Below are 21,828 nucleotides of genomic sequence, written 5' to 3'. Positions count from 1 at the left end.
ATACCCCTCCCCAAAAAGGATTTTAATGGCCTGAAGGAGAAAATGGGCAAAGAAGTGCTCATTGCTGGGAGCAAGAATTTAGGTTACAGGAACATACTTGTTCAAGTAGCTAGAGAACCATTTATTTTATCTCGGGGCACAGCCTCGTCTTTACAGCATGCTAAAAGTGCAGCACAAACAAATCGGCCAAATTAAAATGGCAAGCCATGCAGAAAATCCCTTAATGTCCGGAGGTGAGCCCACCACACTGCCTGAAAATGTAGGAGTGGGCTACAACCGGAGATCGGGAGCGAAAAATAGTTAAATTTGACCTGTATAGGAGAAACCTATATTCTTTAAATAATCTTCACCAACAGGTGTAAGGGTATGTTGATTCACACGGTTCATCACAAATTATTAATAATCAAAGTTAATGAATACATATTTTATTTATCATTTATTAAATGAGACGTGTGAATGTAGACCTACTTAACCTTGATTTCATCTTAATTTTCTATGTCAAAGACATTTACATGTTTAACATGTATATTTAACATTCGCAATAGTAGCACTAGCCTACCTGTACTCCAAGACAGGAATACTATGACATTAGCATAATACATGGCCAAAAAAAACATGATGGCACGGTAGACGTCGGATGAAGGTTTATTTTCCAGGATAAGTGTACTAGTGCCACCTTGTGGACAGCATGACAATAATATCTGAATACCGTACCATTTTTAATAAATTGTGGTACCATTTTTAATAAATTGCTTCTTATGTAAAAAAAATAAAAAAAAAGAATGGTTTCATTGTTATTTTCATTAATTTAAGGATTTCTAAGCGGAACCCATGTGAAGCTTTTTTTTCCCGGAAACACGGAACATTTTTCGTGTGACATCAAAATGGCTGCGCACTAGAGAGCCGATAGAGAGAGTGGTCACATTCATTTAATAAAAAAAATAAGGGTCATGGTATCTCCGTTTGTATAGAAACAACTATAATTTGTCACCAGAATTGAAGGTATTTTTTGCAGTTGTCAAATGGCTTTGTTCACTGATGTCTGCCGTAGTGTTCGCACGCTGTTAGGTCAATGTCAGAGATCTGCGGCTGCAGCGGCGTGGATTCATTGTCAGTCATGTAAGTAACGTTAACTGTAAACAACTAGACCCTTCAAATAATTAATTATTTGCTCTCTGCTGTGTGTGTGTGTGTGTGTGTGTGTGTGTGTGTGTGTGTGTGTGTGTGTGTGTGTGTGTGTGTGTGTGTGTGTGTGTGTGTGTGTGTGTGTGTGTGTGTGTGTGTGTGTGTGTGTGTGTGTGTGTGTGTGTGTGTGTTAAACTATATAGGCGAAAAAATGGCAGTAGATTTGGAGATACGCAATTGCTCTTTAAAAAGGAGTATCGTTTTTGGGATCAAACGCAAATAAAATAACAACAAAGGGAAACAGCTGGAAATTCGATATGTGTCATACAGACGGAAATTTGACCTTCTGTATCACATACCTGATTAACTTGGAATTAGGAGAATGGCTGGAACCTCTCAAAGGATCTGCAGATTTATTAATAAAATTATGTTCAACATGATGTGTCTCTTTCCACCAGCTCGGAAATACAGTCAGGTGGCACCTGATCAAGAACCAGTGGTTAGTGATAATGAAGCCATCAATAAAGCATTTGTTAACCGAAACCCAAGAAACCTGGAACTGATGGCCCTTGCCGTAAAGGATCGAGGCTGGGCTACAGTGTGGCCCTCTAGACAGTATTATCACAGGTTTGTATGCATCCCAATTGTTTAAAATAATTGGCTATATGTAAATAGTAAAACATGCTTAGCACATCCCTACTAACAGCATCCTAATAGCATCTTCCAGATACAAACATAGTTGTACACTGTACATGTATATTAAACGTATGCCTTACCTTCCTCAGGTTGGTGTTCAGGCGCACGCAGCATCACATCACAGCTGAGGTGTTCTCAAGTGACTCAATAGATCCTGTGCTGTCTTGCTCCACGAAGGAGTGGGCATTGAAGCGCGAGCTGGGTTCCACACGGTCTGTGGCGGCTTGCCGTGCCGTAGGTGATGTGCTTGCTCAGCGGTGTCGTGAAGCAGGCATCACACGTATTGTTTATCGAGAGATACCGTGGAAGTTTCGCAAGGAGGCGGTGAGTCATTGAATGCATTTCTGCTTTGAGTCTTCAAATGTTATACATTGATGGCCAGTTATTGATGTAAGTGCTTAGACTAATTGATGCCTTTTCTCCCACTTCAGAATCAGACGTTCTGGACGGCCATGAAAGAGGGTGGTGTCACACTTGGCGAACAAAGGCAGAAATTCATTTAAATGTTTTTATTATTATTACTATCCTGAATAGTGGCTTCGTCTGTAAATATAAATATTCTCATCTTTCAAACTGTGTGTTCATTGAGTCGATTATAGTTCCATGCAGCAATTAGACTATTTGGAGAGTCGGGTAATTGATTTTTAGTTTGATTCACATGTGAAATTTGTGAGAAATTGTTGCATTTTAATTTTCAAAATATATTTAGTAGTGTCATTTGTACACTACCATAAAAAATGTGGGGTCAGTAACATTTTCTTTTTTCCTATATATATATATATATATATATATATATATAAAGAAACCATTACTTTTATTTGACAAGAATGTAATAAACTGATCTAAGATGATAGGAAATCCATTTATAATGGGACAAATAAATAAATGTTTTTTACAGTTTCTATTCATCATAAAATCCTGGGAAAAACGTAGTACGATTTCCACAAAAACATTAAGCAGTTAGGCATCTGTTTTCAATTGCCAAAAATAAAATGTTTATTGAGCATCAAATCAGCATATTAGAATGATTCCCAAAGGATCATGTGACACTAAAGACTGGAGTAATGACTGCTGAAAACTCAACTTTGCCATCATAGTAATAAATTATATTTAAAATATATATATAAAATAGAAAGCAGTTCATTTAAATTGTAATTTTTGCTCAAATAAATGCAGCTTTAGTGAGCAAAATACTTCTTTCAAAAAACATTAAATTACATATTTTAAAATAATGTGTGATACTATAAATCTGCTTTCAATTTGACCAACACAAACAGTTGACCATTTGGGTCCCACTTTATATTAAGTGGCTTTAAGTACTATGTACTTACATCGAAAAATAAGTACAATGTACTTATTGTGTTCATGTTGTATTGTAAAACACTTTTGCTGCTATGAGGTGTGATAGGGGTAAGGGTAGGGACAGGTGTGCTGGTATGGGTAAGTTTAAGGGTGGGTTAAGGTATAAGGGAAGGGTCAACAGTGTAATTACATGCAGGTATTTAAAAAATATAAGTACAATGTAAAAACATGTATGTACACAATAAGTCCATTGTATCAAATTATTAATGACAATGTAAGTACATAGTACTAAAAGCCACTTAATATAAAGTGGGACCATTATTTGTTATATTTTAAGATGGATGTGCAGATGTACTTGCTAGATTTGAATCAATCCACCACCTCAGATTTTTGCCTGGACACAATGTGTCCAAATAAAAATATATATCTGTTTACAGCTTAGTTCTATTGTTTCTGTGGCATTCTCTTGACTGCTGATCTTTCCCTCAGTGTCATTTGGATTAAAACTAAAAACATTAACTATTACGTGATTTATGTAAAACGAGTGGTTCCTACATTATTACAGGAAGGTGGCACAGTAATCATGTTTTCTGTGCGCAAATCTGAAGCGCACGCCCAGAAACCTATACCTCCCAGACAGCGCACATTAACTGACAAATTGTCACATTCTATTTTTTGAATCATAGTAAAGATATGTCCAGTAATATCTGTAAAACACATATACATATATGTATAAAACATAAATATATATATATATATATATATATATATACACTTTTACCGTAGCCTTATGAAGTACAGAAATATCTTAAAACCTGAAACACAAATTGATGCAAAAATAATGACATTGTCAATTAGATATTTCTCAAGCTCCCATTATAAATTCAATTTAATTTTTAAAGCACAGACAACCTTGTATATCAAATCAAAAAGATACATGTTAAGGTCATAAATAGAAAAAAAAAGCAACAGCAACTTTGACTTGATATTTAACGCCATCTGATACCAACAATGGAACTGAGTTGCATTTGAATAAAATTGATCACTGTTTTTGATATTGATAAGGCATGGCACATTATACATTACTAGGTGAGGAAAATCAGCACTTTGAAGGCTGTGGGTTATCATCTATCACTAACACACAATTTAAGACATTCTTGTGGAAAATAACTGCAAAACCAGTGGTGTCTCAAATACTAAGAACATTCCACAACATAACTTTGGTTTCACAACATTGGCACTTTGTGCAATGACTATACACATTTCAACAAATGTTTTACAGCAGATTGTATATATACTTTATACATACAGGACTCTTGCTTCACAAAGACAAGCTTACATACAGAACAAACAGCATGCATACAGTCATGAGACATCATGCAAAGACCCAAATCAACCACCCCAATAGCTAAAGACATGTATGCAGGAGTTAGTTGTGTTAGTTTTAACTGCATGAATATTAAAACCAACTAAAGTAGTTCTTTTGGTCCACCTCTATAAACTAAAGGCACTGAACCATCATGCAGAATGAATTAAACAGATCAAATAAGTGTGGCACATTAACATTAAGGAAAATACTCGGGTCTCTTCTCAGGTTTTGTTTCCTGCATACTATAAAACCAAATATTAGACAACATCCGTTTAATTGAAAAAGACGTGGAAAATAGCTCCAAATTTAAAAAAATATGCCTGAAACCGTAATGATATAACAACATCGGTCTAGTAATTCAAAAGTTTGGGGTCAGTAAGATTTTTTTTTTTTTCTGTCTCACCAAGCCTGCAATTATTTGATCAAAAATACAATAAAAACAGAAATATTGAGCAATATTATTATGATCTAAAGTAATGTTTAAAATAATATTTTTTATAAACGTGTTAAAATGTAATCCATTCCTGTGATGGCAAAGTTGATTTTTCAGCCTCATTATTCCAGTCTTTAGTGTCACATGATCCTTCAGAAATCATTCTAATATGCTGATTTGCTGCTCAAGAAACATTTATTTTTATTATCAATGTTTAAAAAAGGTTTATGGAACTTTTATGCAAACCATGGAATATATATATATATATAGTAACATTATGTATTTAGTGTCACTTTCAAATTATTTAATGTGTCCTTGCTAAATAAAAAGTAAAAATTTCTTTAAAAAAAACAAAACAAAAAGTTACTGACCCAAACCTTTTGAACGGTACTTTACACAAAATACTAAAATGTTTAATCCTAGATTGCTTTCTCAACACTTTTTCAACTACTGATCTCCACCGAGGCAATATAAAGCTTCACATTCATTGAGAGGAAACAGCTATAAAGTGGATTATTGCATAGGACTCCTAAAATGAGTGAGATCACACTCTTAAGAACAACATGAAACAATGCTATAAGAGAGGATTGTTCGTGTTTCTGTATAATGAGAAATAACAGCAAAAAAAAAAAAAAAACGTCCACTCAATCTATAATACCATATTAAAATCTGTGAAGTAAACTGAATTTTATGGCTCAGTATGAAGGTGCAAAGGATACAGAAATATCAAAAGGCACAACGTGACAATTATAATGATAATGCTCTGAGGAAAACGGTTTCTTTATCAATATTCACTTGACAATGGGTGGTGGACAGAAACCAGCTGTTGTAGATATTTTTTTACAATCCAACTGAAACGGACCACAGATTTTGGGCTAGATGGGCAGGCACGGGAAAATTGGTAAGATATCTATTGATATGTAACCATGTGCTTTTGTGTGTGTTGCCTCCAAACGAAGTTATCTAAAAATACAGCAACTATATGAACAGATTCCCTCTGAGTTTTCAAAGAACTTGGAATGATACAATCAGAAGGCTAAGACTTGTGTGCAAGAGTGTCCTTTATATTAGAATCACTATTTGTGATCCTTTTCCTCACCTTATCACTTTTTTTATTCCTGCCTCTCCATATTTCTTAACACGACCCCTTTTTTAAGCACTTCAGAGACCGGCTTCATCCTTGTTTGTGTTCTGTGACTGTCTGCAGCTTGGTCCAGGGGAAACATCAACATGTGTTCTCTGATGAGTCAAGCCCCTTCTTCCCTGACTCCGCCTTCGTTGCGCAGGGGAATATCTCTGACAAACAGGAATTCTTCAGTTAATGATTGCTTGCATGAGATTTGACTTGTTTTTCACATATCAATATCAATAAATGTTGCATTCCAGACTTTTTCCTCTCACCTCTTTATCGATCCTGTCTCTGTCTTCATCGTCAAGCTGAATAGACTGCATAAGAGAAAACAAATCCATCCTGCCACTTCTGCTGGGGCTGGATGCCACCTAGGAAATACAGTTTTGCAGACATTTAAAAAACTATTTATAATAGTAAATAAATCCACATAGATTTAAAAGCCTTTAAAATGGTCAAGTGTAATAAATGTAACTTGTCTGCCTCCATCTGGTCTAACCTTATCACTTTCTTGAATGGTAATAAGTGGGTTGGATGTGGCTGTGGCTGTGTCTGCCCCATGCGTATCAGGAATACTCTCGTCAAACTGCTCAAAGACCTGAGAATGGCACAGCCACAGAAATAAACATAACTCTGATTAAACCGATTTGAAAACTAAAGAGACACTGAAAAGCATCAACAGTCACTGTTAGAAGACACATCCCCTTACATCAGTCTCCTCTTCACTGCTTTCCTCGTCTTCTGGGGTCTCTGATCCTTCCTCTTTCTGTTCATGTTCACTCCCTGTGGCTGTTTCGTTGTGGACAGACGGCTGACGGACATCTGGCTTGGACTTCCTCCTCCAGAGGGCACTGTGGCGCTGTTTACTGTAAGGCACATTGCAATGTTTGGAATTCAATTTAAACTGCTAACTATAAAAAAATTAAATAAAAGACTGCAGTTGACGCCATTTGATTCTACACATTGGAAATGGAAACAAAATTGTCGCATAGTATGCTGCAAAAAAACGTTTCTATGAATGGGTATATTAAACACTTTTGAGTAAATATATAGTCATAGGTTTATTCTGCAGTTGATCAAAGAGGATCCAGTATTCAAAGAGACGTGCAAGTAATATATGGACTACCATTCAAAAGTTTGGGGTCAGTAAGAGTTGTTTTGATTGTTTTTTTAAGAAATAATTATGCAGGAACGCATTAAACTGAATAAATAAAAAGTGACAGTAAAGACATGTTACTAAAGATTCCGATTTAAAATAAAAAGCTGTTCTGTTGAACTTTCTATTTATCAGTCACTGGTTCCACAAAATTATTAAGCAGCATAATGGCTTTCTACATTGATAATAATAAGATTTCTGAAGGATCAAGTGACACTGAAGAATGAATTATTAGCTATAAAATATATTTAAATAGAAAACGGTTATTTTAATTTGTAATATTTCACAATATTACTGTTTTTACTGTATTTTTGTTCAAATAAATGCAGCCTTGGTGAGTGAGAGACTTCTTTCAAGACCTCAAACGTACTGCTTGAGAAGAGTGTGTATCTGCACTATTCAGTTCCCTCATTTACACACATGGTTGAACAACAATAACCCAGACTTGACTTGTCTGTACCTGAACATCCATTGAGAAACTACACAAGTGGGAAAGTGTCTATATTTCTGTGTGAATGCATGTTTACATGAATGAACCAATCTCAGTACAGCGCCAATGAAAGCGTAAGTCACCTGGCATTGAGGATGCCACTATACGTATGCAGCTGTTTGAGGAAACCTTCGTTGGGCTGCACTATAGGCCGTCTTTCTCTCACGTGGATGAGGGATTGGTCTAAAGTCCAGCCCTGCTGCTTCATCAGGAAAGCAATCACTGTGGAGGCAGAGCGAGAGACGCCCATCTTACAATGCACCAGTACGGCCTGTCCACTCTTCCTGTATCATCATCAGTGCGAAACAATGACATAAAAAGTTAGCATGATAGCGCACAAAACATACTCTAATCATTTTCATAGGGGGTTAGTCTACCATACTGCAAATGTGTCTAAATATAAACTAATGCATTTTAAGAGAAGTATCAGTGTAGGTCTGCACACAGAAAAAAACTAAATGCATGCCAACCATACACCAAAATAAGGAAGAGGAGTGTGTGTGTTGACCACCTTGCTTCACTGATGAACGAGTATGTGTTATTCCAGTGTGAGAGTAGGTCGGTCGCCTCCACATCGTAAACTCTAATATTCATATAGGTGAAGCATTCTGGGAAAAAGTTGTCAATCTCCATGGTAACATTCAGGATGTAGCCCACACTACCAAAAAGAAAAAAGGTATTTTTATTCATCTGCTGCAGAAAATCTTCATTTAATAAGAATAACTAAATTATTTTAAGTTAGTACAAATATAATAATTCAATCATTATTTAATTAAAATATGAATTAAAATTACTAAATTATTTTAAAGTACTTTAATCATATTTAAATTTAATCTGTATACTTGTTCTTATGCAGTTCTTCAGAGTTGGCAGCATTCCATTCTGAACCCTTTTGGGGGGAAAAAAAAGACAAATAAATGACAGTGTATGTTTGAAACAACAGTATAGTGGATTAGACAGAAGACAAATGTCATCACTCACCAAGTAAAGGTAGTCCAATATTCTGGAAGGTTTGTCCATCTGTGCCATCGTGACCATCATCTCGTTGTCAATGTACTCCTTGTAGTCCTTCATGTCTATGCCTATTCTGGACTCCAGGGCTGTTCGCACCTACAAACACACAGCAAAAGTGTCTGTAGCTCACCGGCTAGTGTTGGGTGCTAGCAACCCTAAAGTCATGGGTTTGGGTTATACATTACATTAAAAGGCAAGTCACATGACATACAATGCTTACAAACATCAAATCAAGCTGATCACTAAAATATGCCTGAATGTTATACGTTCATACCACGCAGATTCTCTGGATAAGACAGCAAGCCCAGACACATTAACCTTGAGTAAGTTCTAGAAAAGAAGAGTCTTTAAAAGGTGTGCCTTCAGGCTTACACTACCATTCAAATGATTGTGGTCGGTGAGATTCTTTTTGCTTCTTTGAAAGAAATTAATACTTTTATTCAGCATTGACGCATTCAATTTACTTAAACTTTCTATTTATTCAAAGAATCCTGAAAAATAAAAATGTAAAAAAAATTGAGAAGCTTAACTGTTCTAGCATTGATAATAAGAAATGTTCCTTTAGCACACAAAAAGGAAAAAAAGAAGAGGATGATGATTTCTGAAGAATCATGTGACACTGAAGACTGGAGTAATGGCTGCTAAAAAATAAAATAAAATAAAAATAAAATAAAAAAATCCAGCTTTTGGCATCACAAGAATATATTAAATATTTATAAATTATTATAATAATATTTCACAGTATTACTGTTTTTAGACTGCACTTACGGTCAAATAAATGCAGCCTTGGTGAGCATAAGAGACTTCTTTGAAAAAAAATTGAAAAAAATATTTTTTGAAAGATTTGCAAGTTTTGAACAGTAGTGTACCTTGAAAGCAGACAAAAACAAAGTGTCGTTCAGAAATCGTCATGTTTGTGACGTCACCATTTTACCAAGATCTCTGGTCATTTCAGTACAGTGCTTACATACTGTGTGGCACATTTCAATGTAATATGGGTTGCGTAACAATGAAATCCTGGCTTTGCAAAGCGGCTGTTGTTGAAGGATGGACTGCAAACCCACAACTCCTTTAAAGGAACAATATGTACGAATTTAGTAATAAAATATCCAAAAATCACTTGCATAGTGTGATATATTTCCTGCAGTTGTGTACTTAAAAAAACCTTTGGAGACTTTTGGGATATTGTATTTCAGAGAAATTCCAATTTTAAATAATTGCCATCCCGTAAAAAAATGTCACCTGTCAATGACGCAATATCTGCACAATCCTCGGTTTCCGCTCGTACTGCCATAGCCATGATGTAACCATGGCAACAGACGTGGACCACTGCATAGTGCGTAATGTTTAGCGGCACGCTGTTCTTGTTTCGTTCAAACATAATGGACCATGGCAAGCAGACTTTGGGACAAAAAAGAACTACAATGAGGATCAATATCGGCGTGGCGTTTTTGAGATACCGAGAGCTCCACGAGTCACGACTTAACAGCGATACCGCTCTTGCACACTTTATTAGACAGGTGAGCAAATGTACATAAAACAAATAAATGTTATATAGCTCAACATGATGAAATTTTAGAATATGATCAGTATGTTATTCTAATGTTGATCTAGCTTACTGCTAGTTTCATATAGCAAACGAACTAACACAGAGAATAACATTATAACTTTCAACTCAGTCAAATGCTGTTTAGTATGATAGTGTAACGTTAGACCGAGTGAAACAGCGCTGCGTTACCTCAAGTTTAATTCGTCAAATAAACTGACCTGTGCGAGTAGTAATTTAGCACTTGCGGGTAGTTCGGTAGAATTAAATCCTTATTCCTTTATATCCGCGGGACTTAGCAATCGCGACCTGCTTCATACCACTGTAATGTTAAAACCATGAATGTTTTCACTCATCCATAAACATTATTAGATCCATCAGCTTGACAGCAAGTCCCATCATTTAGATATCACTGCGTCATAAATCTACGCCTTTGTTATTGTAAGAGGTTAGCGACCCCTTGCGGCGAGAACATTTTTTTTTAGCTTTAAGCAAACATTGTTGCATTCATATGCAAAGCAATAGGTTAACCAATCACCAGTCATTTACATACATAAGATCTTAAAGTAAACATGAAATTGCGTTTATAACCCATTTGACTTGTATTATATGTAGTGCTGTCAATCGATTAAAAAATTAACTAGATTAATGACATGTTTTTATAATATTTTTAATATATAAAATGTTTAATATATACTTCATAACGTAATAATTTCACAGTTAATCTCCAAATTTATGTAGAAACAACACATACAAGTATATTTTAAATACTTGTTTACCGGCATCTTTTTATGAATGAAGGCCAGTATCACTGATACCTATTGGTCTATAGGTAATTGGAGGGAGATTGTCATGGGATGCGGTTTCAAAGGCAGTGAAAAGACGCTCTCTTTCATTTTACCTGCTTTGAGGTAATGTTTTCCAAGTCCTCAGTTCTCATGATATCTCGTAGTTGGGCTTTGATCTCCCTCTCCACTGACTCCCGATTGGATGCTGAATTTCCTACGGTGTACTTCCTGACTGACTCCAGGCCAGTCATAGCCCCCCATTCATTAAGGCAGTGCTGGTCAGATTCCACATGTTCTATGTAATGTTGTGCCCACTCCAGACCGCAGCCAGGTATGACAGCTCCACGCACGGCCCGTTCACAGCAGCCATGCAGCGCCTGCAACACTGACCTTGTGAGAAATGAGAGCATCACAGAACAGAGAGTTGTGAACAAGCAAACGACAAACCACTAACACATTTTAAGCATTTACAGAGCAAAGTTGGAGACTTCATATAGATGTCTAGCAGGGTGCATGTGTTGACTGACTAAGAGTCAGAAGAGAAACAGTTAACGCAAAAGAATATAAAATAGCATTATAATTGAAAACAAAGAATTAATTGTGTGTAGGCTGCAAGACCAAAGTTGCATTGAATATTGTTGTTAGTTAAGGAAATTGGTAGTTTCCTCAGCATTTCCTGCTTTAAAACTTACCACATCGTCTGAATGGACACAGGCTTAAAGATTCGTGTCACTTCTGCAGATGTCACACTGAAACCTCTGTAACAGAACGAGTGAAGCAAACTGTCAGAAAAGCAGAACCCTAAGGCTCAGGCTTTAACTGGGTATAAAGTTCTGCTGAACTGTGCAGATAAAATATAAAGTGGACTTTTTTCAGTCAAACTGAACTTTCGTTTGAAAATGTTGTTTACATTTTATGATTTTATATCTATTTACATTGCTAATAACAGCCATGCTTCAATGTCTGTAATGTTGACGGTTTTCTAATTTTCTAAAGAAACAAAAGCTTTGTCCTTGAGCTCACTTCACCTTACAAACCACATGAAACATGAAACGGGAAACTTGAGATTGATGATAAGATAGTGATTTCAAGATTACTCTTTCATGGTGGTACCATAGATCCCATACAGTAAATGTCATGTTATGCCTTTATTATCATATGTTTGCACTTCTGTCTGGTCAGAATGATTCAGTTGTATGGTCTTACCCATCTCCATCTAGGTAAACTTGTGTGTCACTCCATATTGGCAAGACAAGGCCAATAGTGCACTCATCACTAAGGAAGAGTAAAAAAAATACAAATAAAATAATGAGTGAGAGACATATCTTAACAGCCTAGCTGAAATATAATGTAATTTTGCTAAACATCTGCTGAAACAGTTTATATTTAAAGGAACACTTCACCTCTGGAAAGATGAATCTGTATTTAAAATTGGTCATTTATGTAGAAGAAATGTGAAATTATTTTTGAATTTGGAGCCTTCTAGACTGAGAAAAGCCAGAAAATGTATTTTTGGCTCATGGGGATGAAAGACAACAACTCCCAGAATGCACTTGCTTCGCTGCCCTAGGAGGCCACGCCTACCGGTAAGAGATCGCAGTAAACAACAAGGCTATGCTACTAGTGAGTCTCCGTGAGTCTGCCCAGTATTTTGATGTCGCCCAAAATGTCCAGGATTCGGCTTTTGCGTTCTACAGTCGCCATTCCTCATGTTTACTGTGACGAGCAGGAACGAGACTGACGGCCGCGGAGAACGATGCGAGCCCGGTGTCGTGATTACTGATGAGTGGCGCCGGCGCCTGTGAGACGCACCGGTCTCGTATCTCTCACGGAGGAGCGGGAATTTTCTTAGCAATGTTAAAACGCACATCAACCGATCACTTGTTTAGCGTTCATGTAAACACCACATTCAGATTCACCAATCGGAATGAATTCAGTTAGATTGAAACAAAAGGTGTGCGTGTAAACTATGAATGCGACTGCAGAAAGCAAAAGCCGAATCCCGGACAATTTGGACGATCTCGACGGCCGGACATGTCCGGGAAAAAGAGGATGGTCACCGCTACTACTCAGCTTTCTCCACAGAACAAGAGCCTGTTAGCTTATAGCTTCCAAATAAAGAATGGCTGACACTATATGTACATTCTGTGAGTGAGATCCCTCTATGGGCGGGTTGAAAACATGCGGAACAGCGCCTTCTACTGGATAAATGATGAGCTGTGTTTGTAGTCTTTCCCTTATTCAAAGAAATTTGACTTCCTGCTTTTTATGACGCAAAATGACGATTTTTGCGTCATAAAAAGCAGGAAGTGGGACACTTAAATCCTTATTTCTCCCATCTCAGGGGAAAATAAGGGAATAAACCATGACCATTCGAAAATGTGACTGGGTTTCTAAAGATACAAAGTCTAATGCAAATGGGTGAAGTGTTCCTTTAACGGGATAGTTCAGCCAAAATGAAACCGTTCATTATTTACTGATCCTGGTGTTGATTCAAACCAATTATACTTTCTTTCTTTTATGAGACATAAAATAAATGTCTTACTGTTTTTGTCCATACAGTTTTGGAATGTCATGAGGGTGAGTAAATGATGACAGAATTTTCATGTTTAGGGTGAACTATCCCATTAAAACGGCAACTAAACATTTGTAAAAAAAAAAAAAAAAATCAAAAAAAAAAAAATCTGCACAATCCCATTCCAAAAAAATAGAACAGCCTACTTGAATCATTTATGTTTGTGAACTGAGGTTATAAAAAATGCAGCAATATTTAGGCTGTAAATCTGAGAGAAACAAATATTTAACATGTCACACATATAATTGAATATTTATGGATTTATCTCTAATGAAATAAAAGCTTCTTATGAGGACTTGATAATATGGTTTACCTGTTTGAGCCTGGAAAGTCCATGCCAAGTAGTAGGCTCTCCTGTTTTTTGTCAAGTGTGCCTACTATCAGCAAATATCTCAATCTGACTGGGCTCAACGACTCCAAACGTACAGCCTGAGGCGGGGAAAAAGAGAACTTCAGGTTAATGTATTTAAATGAGACAGAAGTCTGAGCTGGATTCATTTGAAAAAAAAATTTATTTACACAGCAATAAAAATTCGATTTTTCCCATCATTACAATTCAAGCAAAGCACTCATGCATGGCTATATAAGACATGCTGTTTTTTTAATAAACAGATTTACTTAGTTAATTGTATTGTGTAACCGTGTTCAAAAACGAAGTCAAAGCAAAGCGGTTTATGGTCATTTCTGCATAACAGAAGATGGAAGAAACAGAAGTGTCTCCAGAAACCACATTGCAGAACATGTGACATTACATATGCTAAACATAGTGTCTAATAGACACAGAGAGTAAGAACAAGCACTTCCATAAATGAGTCTGAAACAGGCAATAAATAGAGTAAATGCATAAGTAAGCAATATATCTACATGCTTTGATCAACAAATTTCCATTATTTTCCAGTCATCTGTGAAAAAATAATTTTATAGAGGTTGTGCTTACAAAGAGCAATTTCTAGTTGATGATATAAAGAAATTCATATTCTATATACATTTCTTATTAAATGCATTTTTTTCTATGAATTCCAATCACTTTTATAGGCCTCGAAATGACCATTTTGAATACTTTTCCATGACCATAGAGACCCTAAGCATAGAAAGGCAGTGTAGTAAAACAAGTGTGGTTTAGGGGATCCTAACCAGTTTGACTGTGTCCTCTGGTCGTAGTAACGAAATCATTGCATGCAAATGTCTGCGCTGAGTGTCAGAGGCTCGGCCTCCTTGCCTAGGACCAAGTAGAGGAGGTACGGTTTCTTCATTTAATCCCTCCCTCTCTCCCTCTTCCACCAGGAGCACTGCCCCCTTTACCAGGGCGAAACTTTCTCTGGTGTGCGGAAATGAAAAATTAATCAGCAACGCATTTCTAGAGGAAACACTATATACACTAAAATACACATGAATGATTCAAGATGATCAGGAACCTTCACCTTTTCTGAAGTCTTCCTCGTCTTGGGATAAGCTCATCCTTGAAAATAAAAAGACGTGGATTATACAATAGATTAAACTAGAAGTAAAGGAACATCATAACTCTAAGATTTACCCAGAGAACGGTGATGTTAAAAATGGGTGGTGGGTGAATTGATTATGTAATGCACTTAATTGCAAACAGAGACCAGTAGATTCTGCTTGACTCCTTTGGATCATCTGACACAGTAAGTGCTATTTGCAAAAATGGCTAAATAAAAACTTGTACTTTTAAGCCTTTTTTCCTCACCCATAACTCATTCTGAGATGAGCGACTGGGGGAAAATAGACAAAGGGATCCTTGGAAACACAATGACAAGGCGTTTTGACAAAAATTGTCAATTGTAATGCAGTGAGAGTATGATAAGACACTGAGGAAGCTCATTCTAAAGATGATTAAGGGAGAAACAGATAGAGTGTGAGAAGACAGAGAGAAGGACACCAAAGAGGCTGTTATCAGTGCTTCTATGGAATGAAAGAGGAGACAGTAACATTACCTGTTATGTGACTGACGTGTCCAGACAGAGACAAGTAGAAAAAGAAGAGAGGGGGTGGAAAGGAGGAGCAATGAGGTTGTACGTTAAAAATCCGGTGAGACTTTACTCTAAATAGTCTGAACAAAGGGTGTTATAGAAACAGATACATAGTATGCAAGGGTTATGGGTGAAAAAGGAATCTTATGTTAGATAATAAATACAACGCCTAGCACACAATCAAAAGAGACAGAATGATTAATGGACAGCAATAAAAGTCATCAGGCATTTTGGCTCTTTAGCAGAATCCCCACATTATTCTAGGACTTTTTTTGAAAGTGAAATGGATTTTCAGATTGATAGCAAGTTTGGGAAGCGTTTGGAATGCTAAGAAGACATTCCTCCTAAACATACATAAACTTTGTGCAGAAAAAGGTGTAGAGTAACTGGACACACATGGAGGGAGTGGGAGTAGGGTGAAAAAACTTGGAGAACTGCAACTGACAATTTTCTTATATAGCATTTTATAAATGCACTGTTTTAGATGCAATAAAACTCACTGGTGTCGTGCAAATAGATGGCGTTCTGTGCAAGGTCAGCAAAGCCATTCCACAGCCAGGTATCCTGCGTTAACACCGGCAGACGAGTCAGAGCAGCTCAACAGAATTCAAGTTTCCTGGGTTGAATAAAAAGAGAGAGAGAGAGAAAAAAAGACACAATGTATGATGCACTGTACCAAGTGCAAAGATGTGATACTGAATCAAGATTAAAGTGCAACTAGACTAAATTACTATATTAGTGGGGCTGATACTGATTTTAATAAACAACTAGGCTATTGGCTGATTCTGATATTATTATTTTAACTTGTATATTCACGTAATATTCAACAATATTATTGATCTGACTGCACTGACGCAGAACTGAACTGAGCCAGACGATGACATCATTTTTTTTTTTTTTTTTTGCAGAACTGCTTTGTAGATGAAATTAACTAATTTAATCATTCATGATCTTTACAATGGAACTGAATCAACACTGAACTGACTTGCATTATTTCCCTGTTATTACTGTAAAGCTGCTTTGAAACAATCTGTATTGTATAAAGCGGAATAAATAAAGGTTACATGACTTGAGTCATTAAGAATATTATTTTGATCATGCTTTAAATTAGCAAAGTTTACTACTAATCCTACTAGTTTATTGCTGCATCAAAAAAGTTATATTGAACATGGATTGATACATTTAACAGTCCAACACAAATAAATACAACAGAACAAAGATGCATAGCCTATAAAATAAACAGTGCTTTTCAGGCAGGTCTAACAGTAGTCTTCAGGTATAGAAATTAAGTAAGCAAATGTAAAATATATTCTTCATTGTATTAATTAAATATACATTAATCCTTAATAAAGTTACAAAAGTTATTTAGTCAAGAGCAAAGATGTTTGATTAACATTAAAACAGACAGGAGCGCAGCTGGAATATTAGGCTGCAGTCACTTTAAAGGAGAACTCTGGCGCAAAATTAACCTTTGGTCTAATTACACATTGTTTCCTAGTCAACCGTTATCTGAGATTTTTTTTTATGATTATCGAATGTAAATAGTTTTATCTCTAAAAACAGTTTAGCCTATAACGCTGGTATAACGCTAGTATATAGGGCAATGAGTAATGACAAATAAAAATCGCTTGTTAATAACACTGACAAGGCTCAAAATAGCCCCACACTAACACGGTAGCATAATGAGGGTCCCTACCTTCAAACCGAAGCATTGAGAACTTTGACAGTGTCCAGACAGTTTAATAAGAAGATATTTTATACATAGTCAACTTCGCATATACAGGCAGAAGCCATCTTTGAAAAACAGACTCTATCAGTCGATCTACGAACGCCGATCCAAGGGCGCTGAACTGTGTAGAATATCATATGGTCCAGCGCATTTGGATCGGGGTTCATAGATCGACTGATAGAGTATGTTTTTCAAAGATGGCTTCTGCCTGTATACGCGAAGTTGACTATGTATAAAATATCTTCTTATTAAACTGTCTGAACACTGTCAAAGTTCTCAATGCTTCGGTTTGAAGGTAGGGACCCTCATTATGCTATTTTGAGCCTTGTTAGTGGTATTAACAAGCTTTTTTTATTTGTCATTACTCTATGCCCAATATACTAGCGTTATAGGCTAAAGATAAAACTATTTACATTCGATAATCATGAAAACAAATCTCAGATAACGGTTGACTAGGTAACAATGTGTAATTAGACCAAAAGTTCATTTTGCGCCAGAGTTCTCCTTTAAGAGCTGCATGGATTCAATATAGCCTACTGTTACAAATGCGTTTTTATTTCTCAACTATTTACATTCATTTAAGACATAACGGACTATGTTTCTAAGGATATTTGCCAAGACGGGCATTTTAAAGGGGTGGTAAAATGTCCTTTTCACAAGATGTAAAATAAATCTCTGATGTCCCCAGTGTGTGTGTGAAGTTTTAGCACGAAATAACCCACAGATATTGTTATATAGCATGTTCAAGTTGTCACTTTTTGAGGGTTTGCAAAACTGCACCGTTTTGTGCCTGGTCCTTTACATTTTCAAGAGCTCGGCAGCTGTGATTACTAAAATGACAGAAACTGTTCTGCCTTTAATGTTAAAACGGAATCAGACAAAGATGGAGAGACTCGAGAAGAAGTGACAACATGTAGAAGCAACAGGATGTCTCTGAATGGTTAGTTGATGAATTAATGTTGCTGATGTGGAGTTAACTATCTTCAATTAGGATATTCTGTCATGATAATCTATAAATCGCTCATATAGGAACTGTTGTGAGATGCACACAGAGTGACTTTCTATTGCATGTGAAAAGATGGATGCTAAAGTATGAGCTGACTCACACATGTACTCTTATACAACAACTCTTCCTCTTCTCAACATGGACTGTGTGTTCCCGGGGGCAGGGTTTATGTACATTTTAGGGTTGGTGATGTCACTAACCCGGGAGGAATGTCGTGTAGTCCCTACGAGCGGTTTGATGTAGTCCTTTTCTTTAAAAGCAAATATGTTCCTTTGTTTGAGCTTTGAGCATTGTAACTTTGCAGATGTTCTTTATGCTCAAACAGCAACATTACACACTAACTGAAGTTAGAAAAGTGAAATCATACTCAACCACCCCTTTAATATAATTTTGTGTGAATTAGAAGTAGTGAAAGAGAACTCAATTCAGTATTTGCGTACTGTCTAAAAATAATTCAACTTTGTTTGTTTTTTGCGCTTGAACATTTAAATTTGCATGTCTTAAAAACATGTGCAAAGAATAAAATTTCGTGAAGATGCAGCACTGGCCCAATCGGGACAGTGACAGTTCCGTCAATTGTCCCGAGCGTTGTTCACGCTGGTCACCAGGCAGTCCTCATTGTCAAGCCCAGCTGTTTTTTGTGCAGATTTGATTTTTTTTTTGCAAGAATTTAATTATTTTACCCAGAGAAAAATGTTGGATTACGCAAAAGACATTATACAACTCCGTGCCTTCATGCATTTAGTTAATAACCATCGTTTTGTTATATCAGCCTTTTTCATGCTATAGCTGATATGCCGATGTTTTTAAATTTATCAAAAATCGGCCGATAAATATTGATGGTCGATGCATTTTTACTATAAAGCAGACTCAGAATCTGTTAATGAAATCCACATGTGGGTTTCGGCCTCTTATATGCAGTAATTTATAATTCAAGTTAGAGAAAGGAGATTGTTAACCTTCAGAAAGTGTTTATCATCAACCCAAAGGAATTTTATTTGAGCTGTGTATTTTCCATTCACTTGTTGTGTTTGCAGTTATGTAACATGGTTACAAAATCAGATGTCAAATAAATAAAGACGCTTAAGGGGCTATATGCTAGTTTGGATTCAAATACTGGTTTGTGGACACTGATATGATACTTTTATTTCTCACAAATTTAGCACTGCAACTGTAGTGCAACTTCTGAAAATGATACAAGATTTACTTTATTATTATTTATGGATTGAAATTTTTGAAAAGCAAAATGTGGGACACAGTTAGATAAGTTCATAAAATGAAATTATAATGAATCAAAACAATTTTAAATTTTGAGTTAAAAAAATTACTAAAACGAATTAAATGTAAGTTACTGTCAAATTATGACATTTTAGTGTTTAATTGTTAGACCGTTTCAGATTGTTAATGTGAGAATTGAGTCAGTGAAACAGGCCAAAATCTCCCCAAAATGTTGATATCCTAGGCTATAAAATGTCTTAAAGGTCTTAAAACGAAATAAACAAACAAACTGGGATTTGTGCTTCTAATGTTTTAAAAAGTCGAGGGACTCCCAAGTGTACCGTATTCGTGGAATGTGCCATACATTCCCAACACATAACTCAATCATGTAATGTAACAAATAACCGAAATTAAACAGCCAAATGGTTCTGCGGTCTAAGATGGAGACATGCCGTGAAATTGTTTTTGCCATATCCATGACACATCACAAAAAAAAGCGCTCATGTAAGCCCACACACTCTGAAATATCACAAGATATCAAAATATCTGCTCGAAGTGTTGAATATGTGTGTATGAAGCTGTAATTATAGCGTAATGTGCACGTCATATTGATACAGTCTGCAACGCTCAAGCATTAACGTAACGTTACTGTTTTACGAGACAAACTTGGAATCTATGCATCTTTCAGTTTTACCGTTGCCTTGAAATATGAATCGATAAATTATGCCACATACCTAATATACCGCTGATATGTCTGTCTGTAGTAGACTGATGCTTATGCGTATGTATGTAGCTCCAACACAGCTGTGTTTCAACCAACAAGACTCGAGGCTTGTCATTGGCATTGCCAGTTCCTTAAGAAAAGCAAAGGAGGGCGGACTAAACATGGAAAGTTCGCTTACCTGCCGCGTTGAAACGCTTCGGAATTTCTAGGATTCCCTCTTTAAATGAATCTTCCTCAATAAATCGTGTTAGTTATTTTAATCCCATGACCACAACTTTTACATTGGTCCAAATTACATTTAAAGGGGAAGGCAGAGCACTGTTTCACGAAACCAGGAAGACATATTCTCGGCCGAGAAAAGTAAATGTGCCCTTAAATGGAGAGGCGGATCGGGAGTCTATTAAAGCGACAGTGACATTATTTCTTGATAACGTTACCTAAAAAAACATGAACTGATTCAACCTTCAATTTGGTCGGTAAAGAGATAAAATCTATTGTTAGCCTACATAGGGGGTTGCAGCAGCAGTACAAGATGCATATTATTAATAAAAATAAGTCACTGACTAAAGATTCTGTTAAGAAATAAAATTTCAGCTAATTATTTCATCGCCATTCCCACATTAAAACGTATAAATCCGCATGGCTAGCCTGCTGAAAGCTTGCTTTTTTAAAAAAATCTATAGAACACGTCGTACAGCAGTTTTAACATAAATGCAACATTGTTAAATGTAATTGGAGATCACTAACAAGAAGTGTTTACATAACAATAATGTTTATTGTTAACACAACACCCTCCTCATCTTGCAATTGTCATCAATTCTCTATTGCATAGCAGAGTGTATAATATACTTTATACAACAGTTATTTTCAGACAATTTGTCAGTTTGTGCGTTATGGGGATTTCTACAGTTTAAATGTACCAGTGGTGCCAGTAGGTGGCGCGTGACTTTATCTGAAATTAGTAATAAACTCTAGTAGTGACAAATATATTCAAAGTGTATTGTGACAAATCAAACACTTAACAGTTCCAAACTTCTACTTGAAATATTACATCAGCCTTTACAAATTAGACACACACAACGAATGATGACGAAAGTACTGAATTGACATGAAGTGACGGTCAGCCAGGTAACTCCGCTCCTTCCGATACATAACAAATGGGTGGAGTTTACGTCTAGCTCCTCCTCACTAGACGTCCAGCGAGGAGGAGCGAATGCAAGTTTTGGCCTAATGGGATAACCCAGAGCCAAATCCACAAATCTTTCCCTACATCCCATTAGACGTCCAGAGATGAGCTGAAAGTCATTTGACTCTGCAGTGAGTAACACTTAAAATTCCCAAATTCTTCTTTTTTTTTTTTTTTTTTGTTAAATAGACCCTATTCACATTTCCGGGTTTCTCAGAAGTGGAAGATTCATGAGTAAACTTCTATAGAGACAACATTAAATATATTTTTGGTGTTCCCATTTGCTCAAATAGCAAAAGAAAAACTCCACAAGTTGTTTTTTTTACAAAGAGTAAAAAAAAAAAAAAAAAG

The 21,828-nt window shown here is 36.2% G+C and overlaps 2 protein-coding genes across 2 annotated transcripts; one reads left to right on the top strand and one right to left on the bottom strand.

Annotated features, from left to right (window-relative positions):
* Positions 1-835: 835 nt before the first annotated feature.
* mrpl18 (mitochondrial ribosomal protein L18) lies at positions 836-2,590 on the top strand. Its single transcript, XM_079629832.1, has 4 exons — positions 836-1,119; positions 1,584-1,752; positions 1,911-2,145; positions 2,253-2,590. Exons 1-4 carry the CDS (start codon positions 1,023-1,025, stop codon positions 2,322-2,324), a joined length of 573 nt encoding a protein of 190 aa, XP_079485958.1. The 5' UTR covers positions 836-1,022; the 3' UTR covers positions 2,325-2,590.
* Positions 2,591-3,984: 1,394 nt separating this feature from the next.
* Positions 3,985-20,653, bottom strand: LOC307008555 (protein phosphatase Slingshot homolog 3). Its single transcript, XM_079631462.1, has 16 exons — positions 20,470-20,653; positions 16,115-16,230; positions 15,045-15,082; positions 14,758-14,941; positions 13,937-14,052; positions 12,255-12,323; positions 11,741-11,806; positions 11,162-11,438; positions 8,682-8,810; positions 8,543-8,589; positions 8,212-8,358; positions 7,784-7,984; positions 6,764-6,920; positions 6,554-6,652; positions 6,327-6,425; positions 3,985-6,221 (listed from the first exon to the last, which is right to left on the bottom strand). Exons 2-16 carry the CDS (start codon positions 16,160-16,162, stop codon positions 6,087-6,089), a joined length of 1,812 nt encoding a protein of 603 aa, XP_079487588.1. The 5' UTR covers positions 16,163-16,230; positions 20,470-20,653; the 3' UTR covers positions 3,985-6,086.
* Between the last annotated feature and the right edge of the window lie 1,175 nt (positions 20,654-21,828).

This window comes from Phoxinus phoxinus, assembly GCF_949152265.1.
Source record: "Phoxinus phoxinus genome assembly, chromosome: 12".
Lineage (NCBI taxonomy): Eukaryota > Metazoa > Chordata > Actinopteri > Cypriniformes > Leuciscidae > Phoxinus > Phoxinus phoxinus.
This window is presented reverse-complemented; position numbering and strand designations above follow the sequence as displayed.

What these genes read in the sequence shown, in the direction of transcription:
- LOC307008555 (XM_079631462.1), bottom strand. Translation starts at nt 16,162, where the DNA reads ATGGCTTTGCTGACCTTGCACAGAACGCCATCTATTTGCACGACACCA. An exon ending in AAAACATTACCTCAAAGCAG is followed by an intron (nt 8,811 to 11,161) that starts GTAAAATGAAAG and finishes GTGTGTTTGTAG; the next exon opens with GTGCGAACAGCCCTGGAGTC. An exon ending in GAAGAACTGCATAAGAACAA is followed by an intron (nt 8,359 to 8,542) that starts GTATACAGATTA and finishes TCTTTTTGGTAG; the next exon opens with TGTGGGCTACATCCTGAATG.
- mrpl18 (XM_079629832.1), top strand. Translation starts at nt 1,023, where the DNA reads ATGGCTTTGTTCACTGATGTCTGCCGTAGTGTTCGCACGCTGTTAGGT. An exon ending in GTGGATTCATTGTCAGTCAT is followed by an intron (nt 1,120 to 1,583) that starts GTAAGTAACGTT and finishes TCTTTCCACCAG; the next exon opens with CTCGGAAATACAGTCAGGTG. An exon ending in GGAAGTTTCGCAAGGAGGCG is followed by an intron (nt 2,146 to 2,252) that starts GTGAGTCATTGA and finishes CTCCCACTTCAG; the next exon opens with AATCAGACGTTCTGGACGGC.